Source organism: Pseudoliparis swirei, chromosome 18 (assembly GCF_029220125.1).
Source record: "Pseudoliparis swirei isolate HS2019 ecotype Mariana Trench chromosome 18, NWPU_hadal_v1, whole genome shotgun sequence".
Lineage (NCBI taxonomy): Eukaryota > Metazoa > Chordata > Actinopteri > Perciformes > Liparidae > Pseudoliparis > Pseudoliparis swirei.
Window position 1 is genome coordinate 16,459,843 of NC_079405.1, and position 18,686 is coordinate 16,478,528.

The 18,686-nt window shown below is 39.7% G+C and overlaps 2 protein-coding genes across 5 annotated transcripts; one reads left to right on the forward strand and one right to left on the reverse strand.

Moving 5' to 3' along the window:
• Positions 1–1,971: 1,971 nt before the first annotated feature.
• Positions 1,972–5,753, reverse strand: vhl (von Hippel-Lindau tumor suppressor). 2 transcript variants are annotated; one of them, XM_056437291.1, is made up of 3 exons: positions 5,461–5,753; positions 3,952–4,065; positions 1,972–2,931 (listed from the first exon to the last, which is right to left on the reverse strand). In XM_056437291.1, exons 1-3 carry the CDS (start codon positions 5,714–5,716, stop codon positions 2,738–2,740), a joined length of 564 nt encoding a protein of 187 aa, XP_056293266.1. In that variant the 5' UTR covers positions 5,717–5,753; the 3' UTR covers positions 1,972–2,737. The 2 variants fall into 2 exon arrangements, with proteins under 2 accessions (XP_056293266.1, XP_056293267.1); XM_056437292.1 differs by lacking the exon at positions 5,461–5,753 and adding an exon at positions 4,504–5,031.
• Positions 5,711–10,996, forward strand: LOC130208261 (uncharacterized). 3 transcript variants are annotated; one of them, XM_056437290.1, is made up of 6 exons: positions 5,711–5,765; positions 8,569–8,697; positions 8,776–8,969; positions 9,840–9,987; positions 10,179–10,383; positions 10,546–10,996. In XM_056437290.1, the coding sequence occupies exons 2-6, from the start codon at positions 8,593–8,595 to the stop codon at positions 10,722–10,724; spliced, it is 831 nt and encodes a 276-aa protein (XP_056293265.1). In that variant the 5' UTR covers positions 5,711–5,765; positions 8,569–8,592; the 3' UTR covers positions 10,725–10,996. The 3 variants fall into 3 exon arrangements, with proteins under 3 accessions (XP_056293265.1, XP_056293264.1, XP_056293263.1); XM_056437289.1 differs by lacking the exon at positions 5,711–5,765 and adding an exon at positions 6,828–7,245 and having other exon boundaries at positions 8,569–8,685; XM_056437288.1 differs by lacking the exon at positions 5,711–5,765 and adding an exon at positions 6,831–7,245.
• Positions 10,997–18,686: the final 7,690 nt, after the last annotated feature.

An 18,686-nucleotide genomic window follows, 5' to 3' on the forward strand; every position in this document is an offset into this window, starting at 1 on the left:
ACCCCAGACAGGTTTTGTAGGCACCAAAGCTGTATCCTTTACCTATAAAGAAGGGATGAAGATGCATCAGTTCTCTGAGCTGTATGTGTAAACAAATCATATTGTGAAGTGAGTTATTCTAAAAGACACCATTCCCTGGCTTACAAATGCTGCTTGTGACATTTAAAAGTGTTTACATTCATTTATTAAATGAACATTTTGAATTTATGTTTACTCAATGCACTGTATAATATACCAACATAAAGTAAAATGTGAGCAAACTAGCAAGTCTCTGTTAGACAATTGACAATTACAATAAAATGGTCCGACCTGCTGCTCACAACATGCAGTTGTCAGTCAGTGAGGGGCACAGCAGCGAGGGATTTAAACTACGTGTTCGACTTTGAAAGGTTGAGCACAAAGTAATCTGAACCTCAGGATCAGAAATGAAAATGATTTAGTGTATGGGCATGTGAATGCCACGCCACTTCTTGTACAGGTGACATGTGGATCATTGCTTACATGCTGAGCCCTTCTTTTCAAGGAACCAGTAGCAGAAGCCCCTCCTGGCCCGGTCGTTGAACTCATTCTGGAACCGGGACATGTTTTTTGGTGTGTTTTGATGCACACCTAAAGACAATGAACATAATAGTGAAACGACAAAGAAGTAGATCATAAAAAAGAAAGATAATTCAAATGACTGCTGTCAATGTGCGACCTACTGTATGCTTGCACCATGGAGGATCTCGGGTCTTTAACTGCAGTTTCATCCAGTGGCAGCGGCGGTAACAGGCTGCTGTTGGGGGTGCGGTTTCGATCACCTTCTTGGGATTCATACATCGGGTAAAGAAAGCCAAATTAGAGACACATCCTTTCCTTTCTGTAATGTACAAAGGGCTCTCCTGGTCACCTCCCAATTGTATATGATCTTTTAATTAGGATAGTTTTCACAAACCTCTGTTCTTCAACAAGGCAGCTGGAACGGATGCAAGATAAACTGGAACCTAAGTGGGAACAACTTTTCATAGTTTCACAATACAAAGTATGTTTTTGTTATTAATAATTAGTGTCATTATATTGTATTTATTTTTGTTAGTTGAAGGATTTGTTTGAATTGTTCTTACCATTGTTTTCATTTTGCTCCAGTGGTCTGTCTGGACATGTGGAAACATGACTGGATGACTCCTTGGCCAAAATGTCATGCTGGTCAGGAAAATCGAAGAATCATGAATGTTAGATACCGTCTGTTCCTTCTGTCCAAGGAAATGACATCATGCACAACACGGCTGCAAAACAAAACATGCATGTTTCTGAGGGACACTAAAAGGTACTTACTTTTCTGCCCTAAAGCAACTTGGATCCCATGTTTTTTTATTTCTCCCAGCTTGCATGTTCCTGATTCTTGCAGCCAGCTCAGCTCGACTTACACAACCAAAGAAGGGTTGTGTTACTAAGTCGCTTAGCAACATGTTTGGTAACAGTAACCCCTGCTGTGGTAAATTGGAGAAGCTGATATCTTCACATTTTGACATGTGACTTGGAAAGTGCATCCTTGTTTGTGATTATCAACTATGTGCAGTTATTCAGCTTATACCAAACTTGATATAATACCAGTTAACTTACAGGCACTTGACAGCACTCCCATTCAATGAATACACTCCGAAACACACACAACTCTACAACTCAGTCATAGGTCATCATGTGTTGTCAAAACAGACACTATTGGATGTGTACTTTATTTGTATTAAGTACTCAAAGTGAGCAGCTTCATCACTTCGTCAGACTTACCAATTAAACAAAAAGTAATGTTCTACTTTTCCACCAACTTACATCTATGTCACCCTAAATGCTTTGAGAAATTAAGTCTCAATTTTATGATTTTTGTTTTATGACTGTTTAAAATGTTACAGTTAATTATCAATCTATCTGCATACTTAAGAGACTTAGCAAATAACTAAAATATCAAGTCTTTCACAGCTTTCAAACAGTAAGAAATATATATGTTACTTTATTTATTACACAAATAAACAATGATGGTCTTTGAGATACAGTAATGATGTATATATTTAAAACATGTTGGCAGAGGAACAATTACAAAGTAGACAAAAACAAAAGTATATAAAATCCTCACTCACTGTTTTACAGCCCAGTCTTAAAAATGTAAAGACAAGGTCAAATTATACTTTTTTTCAGCTGCAAGATATATGGGATATCAATGGCAGAAGATCAATTATAACACTGTATGGATAACAAAAACAAAAAAAAACTCTGTCTGGTGTGTATGATCAAAGAGGATTTTTTTGAGAGAATACTAATGACAGAACCCAGCTGTGTAGAACAAAATAGAGAAGCGAGTAAGATTATCAGGCATTCATGGTTTAAATGTCACCATTTCTCTAGTGGCCTCTTAGGAATAACCATTACAATCCTTAAATACCATTTTAGGGTATAAACAATACAATTTAATTGAATATGCTGTAATCACATTATATACAATCTCCACTTCTTAAAAGAGAGATTTTTTTCTGCAGAGGACGACGTTGACCAAAGCCAATGCGTGAATAAAACAAGCAGCAGAGCATCAGTTGCAGCAAACGTCAGAACTCAAGGGAAATGTTTGCAACAGCTGCTTACTAACCCAAAACTAAGTTGAACATTTAATCTTACAACTTCAGGAATTCTGTCTTCTTTGCTTTCTAATCGTGTGGAATATAACATTGTTGTCCGTACATGGCCATTATCCATCCAGCAACATGCCTCATTCCTCCTGGCATTGGATCCTCTCCAGTAGATGCTGCTCTACTCGCTGGTTCATGCGGTGGAGATCTTTCAATATACTGGGCTGATCTTCCAGCTCCTCGTGGAGACATCGTGCTATTTCCAACCTCCTGTAGTCTTCTGCTCGTACCAGGCGCCGAATAATCTGAAGAGCGCGATCCTTGAGGCTGTAAACTGTGTAAACCGAACAAACAAGTGTTTGTCAAATGTTAAGAACTTGTTAGGCAGGGAAAACATTTCCTTCAAATTGCAGAAACTATCAAAATGATACCAGTGTAAATATAGGTAGCTCTGTTTTACGGGTGCATTTACAGTAATTCTGACAAATAAATGAAGAAAAAGGTGCAGTGTGTAAGTTGATCCAAAGGAATAAGGGGCAGCATTTCACCTCTACTACTGGGTCCACACAATTTAAATTTACAGTCATCAGTTATAAAAGCCAATTGCTAACCAACAGCAATTCAATTCAATTCAGTTTATTTTGTATAGCCCAAACAAATTACAAATTTGCCTCAGAGGGCGTTAAAATCCGTACACATACAACATCCCTGTCCCAGGACCTCACATCGGATCAGGAAAAACTCCCAAAAAATAGAAAGGAACTCCGAGTGGCGGTCAAAAAAACACTGCTATCTTATAATCTTCTTCATATCAGCCTAACATTCACGTGTGCCATCGGTCTACAGCTTATGTTTAGCCATGTGCGTGTTTGTGCCATTAACGTGTGTTTCGATAGTTTCTTTATTGGATTAAATCCAAAGATGCAGAAGGAAAATCAACCTGCACCGAAATATTCAAGGATTTAAGATGATAGATACAAAAACATGAAAACAGAGGGAGGAAAGCATAGGCTATACTGGAGCCTCATTACAGAAACTTCCTAAGTCTGAAATCCTATCTTTTCTCAGTTTAGGATGATATTTAGGATTATAGGTTTAACAGAAATCATGTTTCCAAACTGCCTCTTGGATAAAAACATTTTTATTTTAGGATAGGAATTACAGAATCGTCCTAATTTAAGTACTTTCCAAAACCAATTGACATTCACCTGTGTTTTTTTTGCAATGTGGTAGAAGTATCCGAAAAAGAGATTTTAGTACATTATAAATGTACCCTTGGTTGTATGTATGTTAGTAGTAATGCATTACATGTGATGATAATGGCTAAAACCTGAAGTAAAGTGGCTTATTTTACCTGGTAAAGTAATATCAGCATTTCTACCCTCTGCTGGTTTAGGAAGAAACAGTTCTTTGCCGTTCACCTTCAGTGGCTCATCAGAATCTGCATCTCTGAACATCCATGGGTGACCTGGGTAAACAATCCATCAAATGAGTGTGTGTTACACTGCACACAAGTGATACTGTACCATTGCAGTGGCAACTCTAATACTAAACAAGTTTAGAACTCAAAGTCATCAGGTCACATGTTTTGGTCTGTCCACAGGGACCTAATGGGTGACCAATTGTGTGACTCATAATCAGAATAAAAAAATGACCCCATGTCTCAGTGAACTAAAAGGGCCACAATATCCTGGGATGAAAGCATCAGTCGCAGGAGTGACACAAAGGGACATTGTGCACAATGTGAACTTTTACTGTTGGTACTTTAGACTACGATGCTAATGCGTTTGTACTGAAAAACAATATCTGAGTACTTCTTCCACCACTAGAAACGGAGCTCGAACCTGAGAAAAGCAGCAATACCAAACGCACAAGTACCGTTGGCTTGTAATAGAAGCTGCCTTACCGATAAAGGTGGCCATTTCTCGTCCCGTTCCTGGCTGTAAATCAACGTAAGCCTGAGGTTCCCCGCTGTAATCTATCCATAGTGGTCGTACGACACGCGGACTGAGGTTTCGAAACACAGCACTGATGGGTACGTGACTGTTCAGGGAGCGAACCAGCGGAAGAGACTGCTCTTCTTCTTGAGGCATTGGTGCTGGTATCTTATTAACTCTTTATTATTATCGCAGGGAAATTAGGTGTTTAGCTAACGATAGCTAGCAGTTAGCTAATGGATGTTGCCTGTTATCGACATGGAGACCTTGGAATAAAAAATAACTCAACCACTCACTCCGTCGATTACATTACATCGTTTACAAACAAGGGTTCCGAGTAACTATTCCAATTGCTGTAAAGCGGGAGAACCGTCTACTGTCATCGCTTCTCAACCTCAACGAGTTACTTTGTTTACATTCTCTCTTCCGGTTGAAAGTCCTGCGACGTCAAATTGTTCTGTGTTGTGATTGGTCGAGAGCCATGACGACGTATCGGTCTCACGGAGGAGGAGTCTCGCGAGCTTCACGGATCCACAGAGAGAAGAAGCAAGAAAAGTAAGTACAATATGAAAGTATATATATCATAAAATACTACCACACTCGTTAACTACAGAGCAGTTTTTTTTGCAGCAATAATTCCGTATCACTGTCGTACTGTATACTGCAGTGTGCAATTTTAAGGTAACAGTTGTACTTTGTTAGTATTTCTATTTCTACTACTTTAAACCCAGCAGGTTTTATAGAGGCATATCGTATACTTTTACGTAATTTACTACAAACGAAGATCATACAAAGCCGATTTACATAATTTGATAAAATGTTAGGAGGATTCAGCCGTACAAATATGATCTCCACATTAAGCTTTGATCCCATCAAACTGCTCACTAAAAGAGAGCTGATGTCGTTAGTGACATCACACTACTCACTCTCAGAGTGTGTAAGTAGGACCCACATCATCAGGTTCAGAGAGCAGGACGAGAGACGCCCAACGCAGGGACAGAAGAATCGCTTCAACTTGGACGTCAGCACTGTGGCGGCCCAGGCACCGGTTAAACTTTTAACTGCAACGATCTTTTTCCCTTTCGTTTCAGTGTTGAGAGCAGGACGAATGACTCTCCTTGCAGAGACTGTACGCGGTCTGCATTTTGTCCCTTTCGTTTCAGGTTCTGAGAGAGCATGCATGGACGAGAGACGCCCAACGCAGGGACAGAAGATCACTCAACACTAATAAGTAGATCAAGCAACATTTATTTTTGTCAAATATATCAAGTTCCTACATGTTATAATATACCTTTGTTAGAAAAATTATGTTTTTAGTTACAGGAAAAGTCATTAAATTATCAAATTGAACGTGCTATGTGTTTGCATCGTTAAAATATCCCCGTTTAATTATTTATTCTTTATATTGATTAATTAATATTCTTCTAACGTTAAAACAAATATGTATCACTGGCTTTTATTTTGACTTTAATTTTAAGCACTTCCGTTCTGTCGTTTTTGGTTTCAGACGGCAGAAACGAAATACGGAGGTGGTATTCCGTTTTTCCGTTTTTGGTTTCAGACGGAAAACGAAAAAACCACGTGATTTCCGTATTCCGTATTTGGAATGAAACAAAAAAACAAACTAACAAAACGTACACGGACCCGGTCGCCGTCTCGCGGGCTGCAGAGCTCCGATGCCGGCGTGTGTGCGCGCATCGGGGCGGAGCACCTGGGTCCGTGTAGGTTTTGTTAGTTTGTTTTTTCGTTTCATTCCAAATACGGAATACGGAAATCACGTGGTTTTTTCGTTTTCCGTTTGGAAAAACGGAATACCACCTCCGTATTTCGTTTCTGCTGTCTGAAACCAAAAACGACAGAACGGAAGTGCTTAAAATGAAGTCAAAATAAAAGCCAGTGATACATATTCGTATTAACCTTAGAAGAATATTAATTAATCAATATAAAGAATAAATAATTAAACGGGGATATTTTAACGATGCAAACACATAGCAGGGTAACGTTAGAAGAATATTAATTAGTCAATATAAAGAATAAGGAATTAAACCTGGATATGTTAGCGACAGTGGTGACGACGGGAAGTTTAATATTCATGTAAACAGCAAGAATCACCTTCTCACTTAATGTGTGTGTGTGTGTGTGTGTGTGTGTGTGTGTGTGTGTGTGTGTGTGTGTGTGTGTGTGTGTGTGTGTGTGTGTGTGTGTGTGTGTGTGTGTGTGTGTGTGTGTGTGTGTGTGTGTGTGTGTGTGTCGGTGTGTGTGTGTGTGTGTGTTTTGAAACATATGGTTGGAGGGAGCAAGAAAGACTGTCCCACATTTACAAAGAAACAAATGGTCAATTTGACCCGCAACATAACAGGAGGGTTAAATGTAGTTGACACTACAAAGGGTTGCATTTTGGGTAACTGAGTTTATTCTGTGTTTATCTCCCGCAGTAGACGTGTTTAGGTTCGCCACTGCTATATACACCCTTTTGCACTGAAGCACGCAAGATGGACTCCAGCCTGTTACCTTACTTAGATATTGTACAACAAATGATGCATAGTGGCTGTAGTGATGTGGACATAAAAAAACACTTGCTATTTGAATGTGGCTTGCGTAGAGGAACGTCCGTGGCCAATATTCGGAAGTTTTGTAAAGACCACGGGTTAAAAAGACAGCGAGTGACGGACCAACAACTTGAAGCTGCAGTCTCCAATGCAATAACACAGGTAGGGTGCAGTTAATTTATTTGCGCGAAAAAATGCATACAACGAAACTATAAGTGTGTGTAAGGTTAGTATGTTATACTTTAACCCTCCTGTTATGTTCGTTTCTGACATACAGCCGTCATGCTCCCGGGTCAGTTTGACCCAAAAGTGGTCAGAAACAAAAACATCCTAATAACTATAGTTTGTACCTCATCACCAACACCATTACTAACAATCCAATCAGTTTTAGTGGAATTGAGTTATTCACCCTCCATAGATTTAATGAAAATACATGTTCAAACAATTTTTTAGGTACATTGAAAAAATCTAAATCTAAATTAAATTGCATTAGTTTACTATAACATGTATATTCTCCTACATTTTATTACCATTTAGTAGAAAATTTTCATGGGGTGATGTAGATAAATAGAGATGAGACACCTGTGTTCAGGGTCATAATGACCCGCCCACTAAAAATCAAACCAAATGAGTCATAAAGGATTTGTATTGAAAGTAAACTTTAGTTATGTTCATTTATAGTGTTGATATGCATAAATTATGTTATAAAAGATGACCAAAGGCCAGCACATAGTCATCCTCTTGGTGCAGTCGTATGGATCTGCAGAAATATCACTCTTGCCTGTCTTCAAAACTTGAGAGCCCTGAACAGGGTGTGTGTCACTCTCAGTCACCCAGTCTATTAGAAGTACTAGAGCACCATATTTATTAGGAGAGACATGAAAGAAAGCCTTACCTTAGTGTCCCATGTCCAATAAAGGTGTATTTAGGGGGAAAATGAGAAACATTTGTAAAGTGTGGTTCTCGTGGGGTGATGGCCGGGCACACAGGCAGGATATAGATGGTTCATACAAACAGATGGTAAGAAAGACTGTCCCACATTTACAAAGAGGGGGACTCCATAATAGCTATTGTATTTAGTAGTTATATAGTTATTGTAACACGGTCCGAAAACTGTGCAGCTCCACGCAGCTCCAGCCGCAAATACCTGCCGTAAAGTGTGATCCATGTGACGTCATTCTGTAACTTGCTTGTATTTATTACAATAACAAATGATAACGACATCTTTTAACATTAAAGTTAGACACAGATCTGATTAAAGGTCAACATCTGAATCCCACTAAATAATGTAGCCTACTGCTAATTACATTTTTCTCTTACAACTATGAAAATGTATCGAGTAAAACATGTTTAAACTGCAACTAGTTTTCATAATCATCTATAATTCAAAACACTTAACAATTAATAGTAATTTAATTGGAGTTGAAGTTGACATTTCATGGCTTAACATTACAATGCAACATGTATTCCTTTCTTTATCTTCAGGGTGGTCCTACCTATGGCAGGAAAATGATGACTGGGAGTCTTGCAGCTGCAGGTGTCTTCGCATCAGAGGGTCGTGTTGGAGCTGTTTTGCGCAACATTCACCCACCTTACCATAAGGCACGATGCCAGGTTGGGTTTTTTTTCTCAAATTAGAATATGTTGTGCTATTCAATAAGGTCATGATGTTCTTTTTTGTCTGTGTTTAAGGGAGCAAGGAACCTCAACCCTGTTCCTTACCATGCAGCCTATGTGGGTCACAAAATCCACATGGACCAAAATGAGAAGATTGTCATGTTTGGCGTGACTCATGTGCTGGCAATAGATGGCTTCTGCAGCAAAATTGTTGGACAAGCTACTATGCCTGTAAAGAACAACCTCACCATCTACAATGATGTTTACAGGTAATTGAAAAGACTGTTGTCCTTGTACCCTAAACATTACAAATCATCCCCATTTTATGAGGTGTTTTAACAGGGTGTCTGTGGGTCCTTAAAGACAAAAATGCATTTAAAATTAAATATCTTACAATTTCTTGAATACCATTTTGTCAGCTCTGAAAAATGTACTTGATTAGGAAGAGACGCACATTTTCGAAAGTGGATTTAAATTCAATATGGCTTGTTAATGTATTAACCCTTGTGTTGCCTTCGGGTCATTTTGACCCGAATCAATATTACACCCTCCCCCCGCCTTCGGATTAATTTGACCCCATTCAATGTTTAATGTCGGTGTTCTTTCGGTAGTCAACAAACAAACAATGAGCGCCTCACACTTAAACTTGGAAAACAATATTAATTCTAATAATTTTCTGGAGGTTTTAATTGCTGGCGTCAAATTGAACCCAAAGGGTAAAATATGTTAGTAAATATAAAGGTAACAGGAGGGTGAAACATTGAATCGGGTCAAAATGACCCAAAGGCGGGAGGAGGGTGTAATATTGATTCGGGTCAAAATGACCCGAAGGCAACACAAGGGTTAAAAGAAAATGCTCAATTTTAGTGGGATTAGTCGCATGTGAAAACCTTCATAATATATATATTTTTTGTTTGGATTTGAATCAACGTATTAAATTGCATTCATATTGGTCTAAAAAAGGACTTAAATTAAACTTATTGAAAACTACAGAAACCCTTTTTAAGCAGCAAGTTACAACTCATCTCACCTCATCAGTACCTGATAACACAAGACCTACTACACATTTTGTAAATGTATCTGACACCATTAGCCTTACCCTCCATACTGCTGTCTGCCAATGTTATGTTTTCTTGCAGGAGTGCAGTAATGGAATATGGGATGTGGGACCAGGTCAGAGTGGATCATGGAAAGGAGTTCTACCTCACTCTTTTCATGCAGGAGAAGTTGGCCAGCCACCGCCACAACACTGAAAGGCCACCATATCTCCAAACACCATCGACAAAGGTGATCGACATACAATGGTTTTGCTGATTATAAAGTTAATCAACATGTAATTAAATAACTATTTCACACTTTCATTAATTATTCAGAATGGTTAACTGAAGATATTGAAATGTGTGAAAGTAAGTTAGTCTGGGGGCGGGAAAATATTTGTTTATCAAGAATCTGAAAATGTCTCTATTTTGCAATGACAGAATCACAGAATCGAGAGAATCTGGCCAGAAATTAACAACCGAGTTAACTACCCATTGAAAGCTGCATTGGTCGAACTGGTGGATCAGGAGGAGCTGGACATGGAGGACCAGATGACTCGGTTCTGTGTGTCATCTTTGACATGCCAGTTGGCCCAGATCGGTGTTAACCGAACTGTGCAAGCATGGAATGCACACAGGATTCCTGGTATGTCTTCGGGTTGGTCTTTCAAGCCTTTTTTAATGTGAATAATTATTTTCAAAATGTTTTACTATTGAATGTTTCTTAAACATGTTGAATCAAATACTAGAAGGAGCATGTTGCAATACATGGCATGGTTGTGACAGCCACATTGAATTATTATTACAGGGAGGGGGATCCCAAATGACTTGGCCAGAGATGGATGCCCAAATAAGCTGTCGACAGACCTTTTGCCAAATGCATCTGTGGCTGCAGACTGGTACGACCAGGAAGTGGGCTCACTGACAGAGTGTCAGACTTTGGCACCAACCCGTTTCCAAGTTCACAGGACCAGGAAGCTGCAGTGAGGGGATTTGCTCTGCAGTGCCCTGATACAAGTGGACTGCTGGACAATGCAGTGAATAATCTGCCACAACCGTTCAAAGATGGACTCAAAGGCCTCATCGACATCTCAAGGAGAAATTGTCAACGCTGATGTTTTTTTGTGTGTCCAAATTGTTATTGTCTGTGCTTTTTATTTGGTTCAACTGAAGGGGATGTTTTTTTCTTTTCTTCAAATGTTGGGGGTTTAAAGGGAGAAATATGTTCTTTTTGAATAAACACTTATGTCTTCAAAGTCTGGCACGAATTTCATTTTTAATCTCTAATGGGAAAGGCTGGACCTGTAACACCAACTATTGAGAGTGACACGGTGTGTTGACCCCCTGCCCTGTAAGGCACTGGAAGATGGCTTGTTCAGCGACCTCTGACCTAGGTAACAAACGTACACCCCAAAATATACACACACAAGACGGTTGCAGCCGGTTTAGGGCGGTGAAGCCATGATAACTTCATACATTAGCCACCATTGTATCACTTGTTTCAGGCTAAAAAGTAATAAGTCGGTCTCCCCGACAGCCGGGTATCACAGATTTGGACCCAGTGTGAAGATTTCCCACTGGAGGAGGACCCCTATGTGGTTGGGAACCTCGCTTGTTTATGAAGGGCAGCTTACGGACCCTGACACCCTCAGTTTGGATGTCAATCTGACACCTATTGCTTCACTCAGAACACAGCTGATGTCTGAGCACTACAATCACACAGCAGGAACAAACATCAATGATAAACAATCTGAGCCAACCTAGTAAATCACATAATACTAAACACCATTTTGACCTGAGCCTGTAGCAGGTATGAAGCTTCAGTGAAGCTCAGTCAGGACGGTTCATACATCTGACATTCACTTTTCATTTGGAACAGCTCTTGGAAGGCAAAACTTTGATGATGTAAATCATGCGAGCAGATTGACTGCAGATGGAAGAATCAGAGGAATTGAGATCCAGCAATACAATTCAAATACAAGAATGTAATCCTAATGCAATGCTACCACTAATTCTGAAGGCTCCCTCTTTTAAGGGAGTAGTTAACTTGTGCTTGACATAAAGAATTAGAAAATACCAAAGATTGTCTTTCTTTACGAATCTAGAAGTGTGCAGATGTCATTGGATCAGATATAAGTAGGCTACATGTGAGCTGCTGCTCTAAACTAAAGGCCATGACCTGTTAGGCCTACTCTGAGCTAAACCTGTTGCTATTAGCTAAACAAGGCCATGACTTGTTGCTCCGAGCTAAAGAAGGCCATGACTTGCTGCTCTGAGCTAAACAAGGCCATGACTTGTTGCTCCGAGCTAAAGAAGGCCACGACCTGCTGCTCTGAGCTAAAGAAGGCCATGACTTGCTGCTCTAAACTAAAGAAGGCCATGACTTGCTGCTCTAAACTAAAGAAGGCCATGACTTGTTGCTCTGAGCTAAAGAAGGTCATGTGGGGTAAGAGGGCCGTCCTGCAACCGCAGGGTTGTGGGTTCGATCCCCGCTCTTCCCATTAGTTGCAAGTCGAAGTGTCCTTGAGCAAGGCACTGAACCCCCAGTTGCTTCCCGGGCGCATCACCGCAGCCCACTGCTCCTTAATAACTAAGGATGGGTTAAATGCAGAGAACTAATTTCCCCTTGGGGATTAATAAAAGTGTATATTCATTCATATTCTATAAGCTAAACAAGGCTCTGAGCTGAATATGGCTTATCTAAATGTACATGCAGAGATATAGCCATACGGCTAAACACAGACAACAACTCCTAACAATCACTACTATAAACTATGTGAGACATGTTAGAGATGTGAGGAGCTTTGCTCTCCATGTTTCAGTCTGATACAATAACTCATGGAGTCAACTCCTCAGAACATGTTCACACACAACACAGAGCTCCATCCTTCTGGAGACCAAAGTACTACATGATGATGATGTGATGTAGTCAGAGGGCTAAGACTGCAGAGTAACAACAGAACAGGTTACATGTTGATGATGATTTAGTTTATTTCAATCAGCAAAATATACAACACTCATAATTCAACAAATGAAGAAAGTGGCTGACCGAAAGGGTCGAGGCTGAAGCTAACGAGCTTATAAGTGCCCTAACCTATGATTTCTCGAAAAAACTTATTTCAAAGAATCATATATATATATATATATATACACACACATACATACGTATACATATACATACATATACACATATAAACACACACACTATACATACACACACATGCATATAAACATAAAACGAAAAACAAAACAAAAGACGTGTCCCCATTAACCGTTGATGTAATGATGATGTAGTAATGAAGGTTACAGGTGAAGCACAGGTGGTGCTGTGACTGGGTGCTAACTGAACGCTGCTTAATAAGAAAAACTCAACTGTCTCTTTATTTTTCAATTGTCAATATGTATTGCCTCGTGGTCATCATATCCTCACTCTTCCATGTGGGAATGTTTAGTTCCAAAATGACCCAAATAAAACAAGTAAATACATGATGTATACAACTATGCTGGAAATTAACCATGAACATAAATATCAGAGGAAATAAACGGCATTAAATACATATGTATCAATAACAGGTATACTGCCATCTAGCGGTATAAAGGTGAACCGTTTACTCTGCGGTGGAAATATAGTCTCTGCACAGAAACATTACTTTGATTAATCTATATTAGGAACTGTGTTGCATCAAACAATGCAACGATTAAGTGAGAAGGTGATTCTTGCTGTGTAGGCTACATGAATATTAAACTTCCCGTCGTCACCACTGTCGCTAACATATCCAGGTTTAATTCTTTATTCTTTATATTGACAAATTAATATTCTTATAACATTACCCTGCTATGTGTTTGCATCGTTAAAATATCCCCGTTTAATTATTTATTCTTTATATTGATTAATTAATATTCTTCTAAGGTTAATCCGAATATGTATCACTGGCTTTTATTTTGACTTCATTTTAAGCACTTCCGTTCTGTCGTTTTTGGTTTCAGACAGCAGAAACGAGATACGGAGGTGGTATTCCGTTTTTCCGTTTTTGGTTTTCAAACGGAAAACGAAAAAACCACGTGATTTCCGTATTCGGAATGAAACGAAAAAACGAAATAACATTACGTACACGGACCCACCTGCCCTCAGCCACTCTCGGCTCGTAACCGTCTCATGTCGTACATGTTTCCCCCCCCTATATATTGTGTCAGTCTTTCCCTTGTCTCTTGCTGGATTGTTGTCTTTTGTCCGTCGTCCTGTCTTTCGTGTTGCTAGTGTGTAGTGATGGTGAGATGAAGCCTCATGAGGCATCGAACCACTTCAGCCAATTGGTTCGAGAAAGGGTTCATTTCTCGAAGCTTCATGTGCTCACGAAACCACCTACTGGCCAAGTGTATAATCACAGGCAGCTGTATCTGAACCACATAATGTGATGCATTGAATTTTTGTGTCTGTTATGGCTGTTGGGAATGACTATGAATTACAAAAATGTACGACCAAATCATTTCTGTACATAAATTATCACATATGTGCATAATAAAATATTTTTTTAATGTATTCTGTGTGTTAATGTTCCCAAAATGGGAGTATCATATGATATGGCAGGTTGTGTAATAATGTTATTATGTCACTTTAGGAAAATGGCATGGGCTTAAGCAGGCAGAGGACAGTGAACGTGTGTGTGTAACTAGGAAGAGGGGACTGAATATGCTTGTGTAACTTGGACAGTGATGTACAGGACAGGGGACATTTTATTCATTTTTATTCAGAAATAACAGTTTCTCAACAGTTCCATCTTATCACCTATCCTTCTCTCCTCACTCTCTCTAAAACTCTCCAAACTCTCAACCAACAACCCACATGTTGAATGGAGCCTGAGGGGTTTATATTGCTGTCAAACCTCCCGGCAATATCTGAACCACTTCCCGACGCAGTCACGTGGTACAGCCAGGCAGCGAGGCTTCTGATGTCATCATTTTTGGCTCCTCCCCTAAATAAAGCAAGCCTCGATACGCGCTTCGAGGAAACGCCCCCTCCATTACTCGACACACGCTTCGAAGCGTCGGCACATCTCGTAACAACACTATTAGTGTGTATTCTGCCTGTTCTGACCCTGCCTGCCTGCCTGCCCTGGAGAGAGGGTGAGTGCAATCACTGGCACCGACAACTCAGTGGCAAGTCAGCGGCAAGTGCCGCTAGGTGCCTGTACTCAGCGACAACTTCGCGGCAACTCTGTGGTAAGTGCCGCTAGGTGCCAGTACAGCGACGACTCAGTGGCGTGTTTGCGACGAGTCGCCGGCAGCAACACTCAAGTGCCAGGACAGCAGCAAGCGAACGACACTCGCGAGAAGCTGTGGGTGGAACAACCATTGTTGTTACGACAGATCAGCTGCCGTTAATCAGTTTTATGATCATAGAATGGAGGAGCTGCAGGTTTTTTCTTTTGTCATTGCCTAAGTGTACAAATAGATAGATATTGTATTTTTTTAGACTTACACTACCGTTCAAAAGTTTGGGGTCATCCAGACAATTTCGTGTCTTCCATGAAAACTCACTTTTATTTCTCAAATGAATTGAAAATTGAATAGAAAATTTAGTCAAGACATTGACAAGGTTAGAAATAATGATTAATATTTGAAGTATTAATTTTGTTCTTCAAACTTCAAGCTCAAAGGAAGGCCAGTTGTATAGCTTATATCACCAGCATAACTGTTTTCAGCTGTGCTAACATAATTGCACGGGTTTTCTAATCAGACATTAGTCTTCTAAGGCGATTAGCAAACACAATGTACCATTAGAACACTGGAGTGATAGTTGATGGAAATGGGCCTCTATACACCTATGGAGATATTTCATTAGAAACCAGACGTTTCCACCTAGAATAGTCATTTACCACATTAACAATGTATAGTGTGTATTTTTGATTAATGTTATCTTTATTGAAAAAACAGTGCTTTTCTTTGAAAAATAAAGACATTTCTAAGTGACCCCAAACTTTTGAACGGTAGTGTACTTAAATATGCAATACGATATTGCTGTACAATACTGCTGTACTATATTGAATATTGTTTTGCTACTACTACATTTCACTTCGTAATATATTACACTTATATACCATGATATGTATAATGTACCCACTTTTCTTTAACAATGAAAGGAAGAGGAGAAGGGCTGGGGGTCCTCCTAGCCACTAAATGTGGCTTTAGTGAGGCCGACTTTGACCCACCAAAGCGTGATTTACAAAACTGAAAGAAGAATCAGAGTGAATTTGAAGATGCAACACATACTAAATAATTCATTCTAAACTTTTGGGATTTTGAAATTTCCCCACAGTGGGACTAATAAAGGAATACCTACCTATCTATTCTATATTCTATTTTATTCTAGTCCAATATAAACACAATTGAACCGCTCATTGGCTCGGGGTCAAGGAGCAAGCGACTCAGACTCCTCCACCACCTTAAAGGGGGAGGAGGAGAAAATAAGAACCCGTGCACGTTTTTTGAGATTCGTCATCCACCGGAGATGTGGATCAACGTGAAGTTCGGCCAACTCCACCCGAGTCCCGCCAGCTCAACCCGGACACAAGGCTACAATATGTTGACGGGAATCGTACATACTGGTGGCCCTCGGGGGCCGCTGCCTCTCTTAAGGATACTACAGAGGTACCAGTCGTGTATTCCTGCGAGTTCTAGGGTACGCATCCAACACAGACACTCCGGAGACCATCAGGTCCAGTCCCGGCCGCTCCTGCACCGTCAGGACACTGGTCAGTATCTGGCCGACCTCATTGCCGATGGAGGTCACCCAGAGAGCTGTCCCCTGCAGTGGCCGGCCAGCTTCTTTGTGATCTGTGATGTGACGGCAGTGATCTTTAAGATTACACTTCTTTTTACACATTATCTACATCGGTAAGGGAAAGTAGATCTATTACACGTTCTAAATGTATAATACAAGGGGATGAAGGAGGAGCAGGGCTGCTGATCCTGGACTTCAGTCCACTTATTTGACAGCTACACTTTGCAGAGAAACATTTTACATTTTCCACAACTACGCATTACTTTTATAAAACATAAAGCATTTTAAAGAGTGAACAATGATACCCAACAATACATAGGACGTGTTAAATTGCTTTCAACTGCACAGCATGCTACATTTAAATACAGCTCACATGTTTATGAATCAGGATCAATAATCCAACCGAATCCAATATTATATCGAACTTTGAAATGAGGCAATCTGCGTGATACATACTTATGTTATAGTTATTGTATTGCTAATACGTCTGAACCAGTAAAGACACTCAGGTTCAGACTCACGAAGTGGATAGCTAAAAAATAAAGTGTACAAGATAATACAAGCTATCTAAATTGTATTAGCTCTTAAACATTACTGAAGCATAATTTATCTCGTCTGTAAATTGTTCACTTCATATATTTGTTTAATACAGTAAAGACAATCAGGATTAAACAACTATATGAAGTGAACAATTCACAGAATAGAGGAAATATGCTTAAGTAAAGTTTAAGAGCTAATGCAATCTAGCTAGCTTGTAATATCTTTTAAACCGTACTTTAGCTAGCAACTTGGCGCGTGTTTAACTTGGACTCGAGGTGAAAACACACGTACAACTAGCTAATAAGCAGTTTGAGTTCTTACTTCTTACCCAATTGTTCACTGGGTGCTTGTTGAGTTGCTTTTCGTCCAGAGAAAACTCCGTGTTCACTGGTGAAAGGCGGTTGAGCGAGTGAGACTCTCTGAACGGAACTCCGAACCTTCCATTTCGAACTTTTCACGGTCGCAGGACCACGCCCCTTGCTGTGACGTCACCTGACCGCGTCACGTAATTTGAATGAGATATGTTTATTATTATCACCTGTTATTAAACTGGTAAATGTTTGTCATATTGTATCATGCATGGATTGTAACATGCATGTCAATCACAACCACAGCGCTGTGTATACATTTTTTTTAATGTAAAAAAATACACCTTCAGTGTCAGAAATATGTCCAGAAAACATGAATGAGTACATCGTTCCTCCTGTCGGCAAACTTAAAATTAAACAGCAAGCATCTGTACACTAAAATATTTCCAGATATAGTCAAGATATTTTATATTTTCATTTCATCTCCACATTGGACTCGTCCAATGCATTATAATGAATACAACATGTAGCGACCCTGGGCCAGGAGCGCTACGAGACATTGTCTCGCTTATTGCCGTTTATTCGGGGACAGTAGAGGCGACTGTGGGCCGTAGCCTCCGCTAAACAGGGAACACCGTTAGACATTACACTCCCAAGTAACACAAACAACAACATCCCCCTTCACTCGCTCAGCCAATCACAAGACACTTTATATACAATAAATATTCTCACTTTTTGATTCAACTTGACTCAAAGGCATTACTGTTATTACTGTTAACTATTGATACTGTTGATATGAATAAAATGGAGAAACGGCCAGCAACGTGCAGTATAATTATTCCCAATTTTATTCAAATGAACTCAAACAACTGTTATCTTTACTGATTGTGTACCAGAACATAAGGTAATTGATGTATCATTATACATAGATGTAGGTGCAAGGGAACACAATGTGACTGAAATATAAGGGGGAAACTGTATGCGTGCAAAATCTTCTTTTTACCATAGCACAGTCCATTTTTAGGTTCATAATTCAATGCCCAATCTTGTGATATGCAAAGGTATGCGCTCTACCGAGTGCCCATTCTAGTTCCTTTATGAAAACATCCCCAAAACATTAAATTACACAACCCAATACTTCCACATTCTAGATAACTTCTTATTGCAATCAATGACTTCACTTATTGAAAAGATGATTTCTGAACAATTCTCCGTGACATGAAGAGACAGGTCCCGTTTGTGATTTTCATGGACAGGATATCTAGGTGCATCCTGGGGGTGGAGCAGGTCAGGTTTGGGGGTCTTGGGATCACCTCTCTT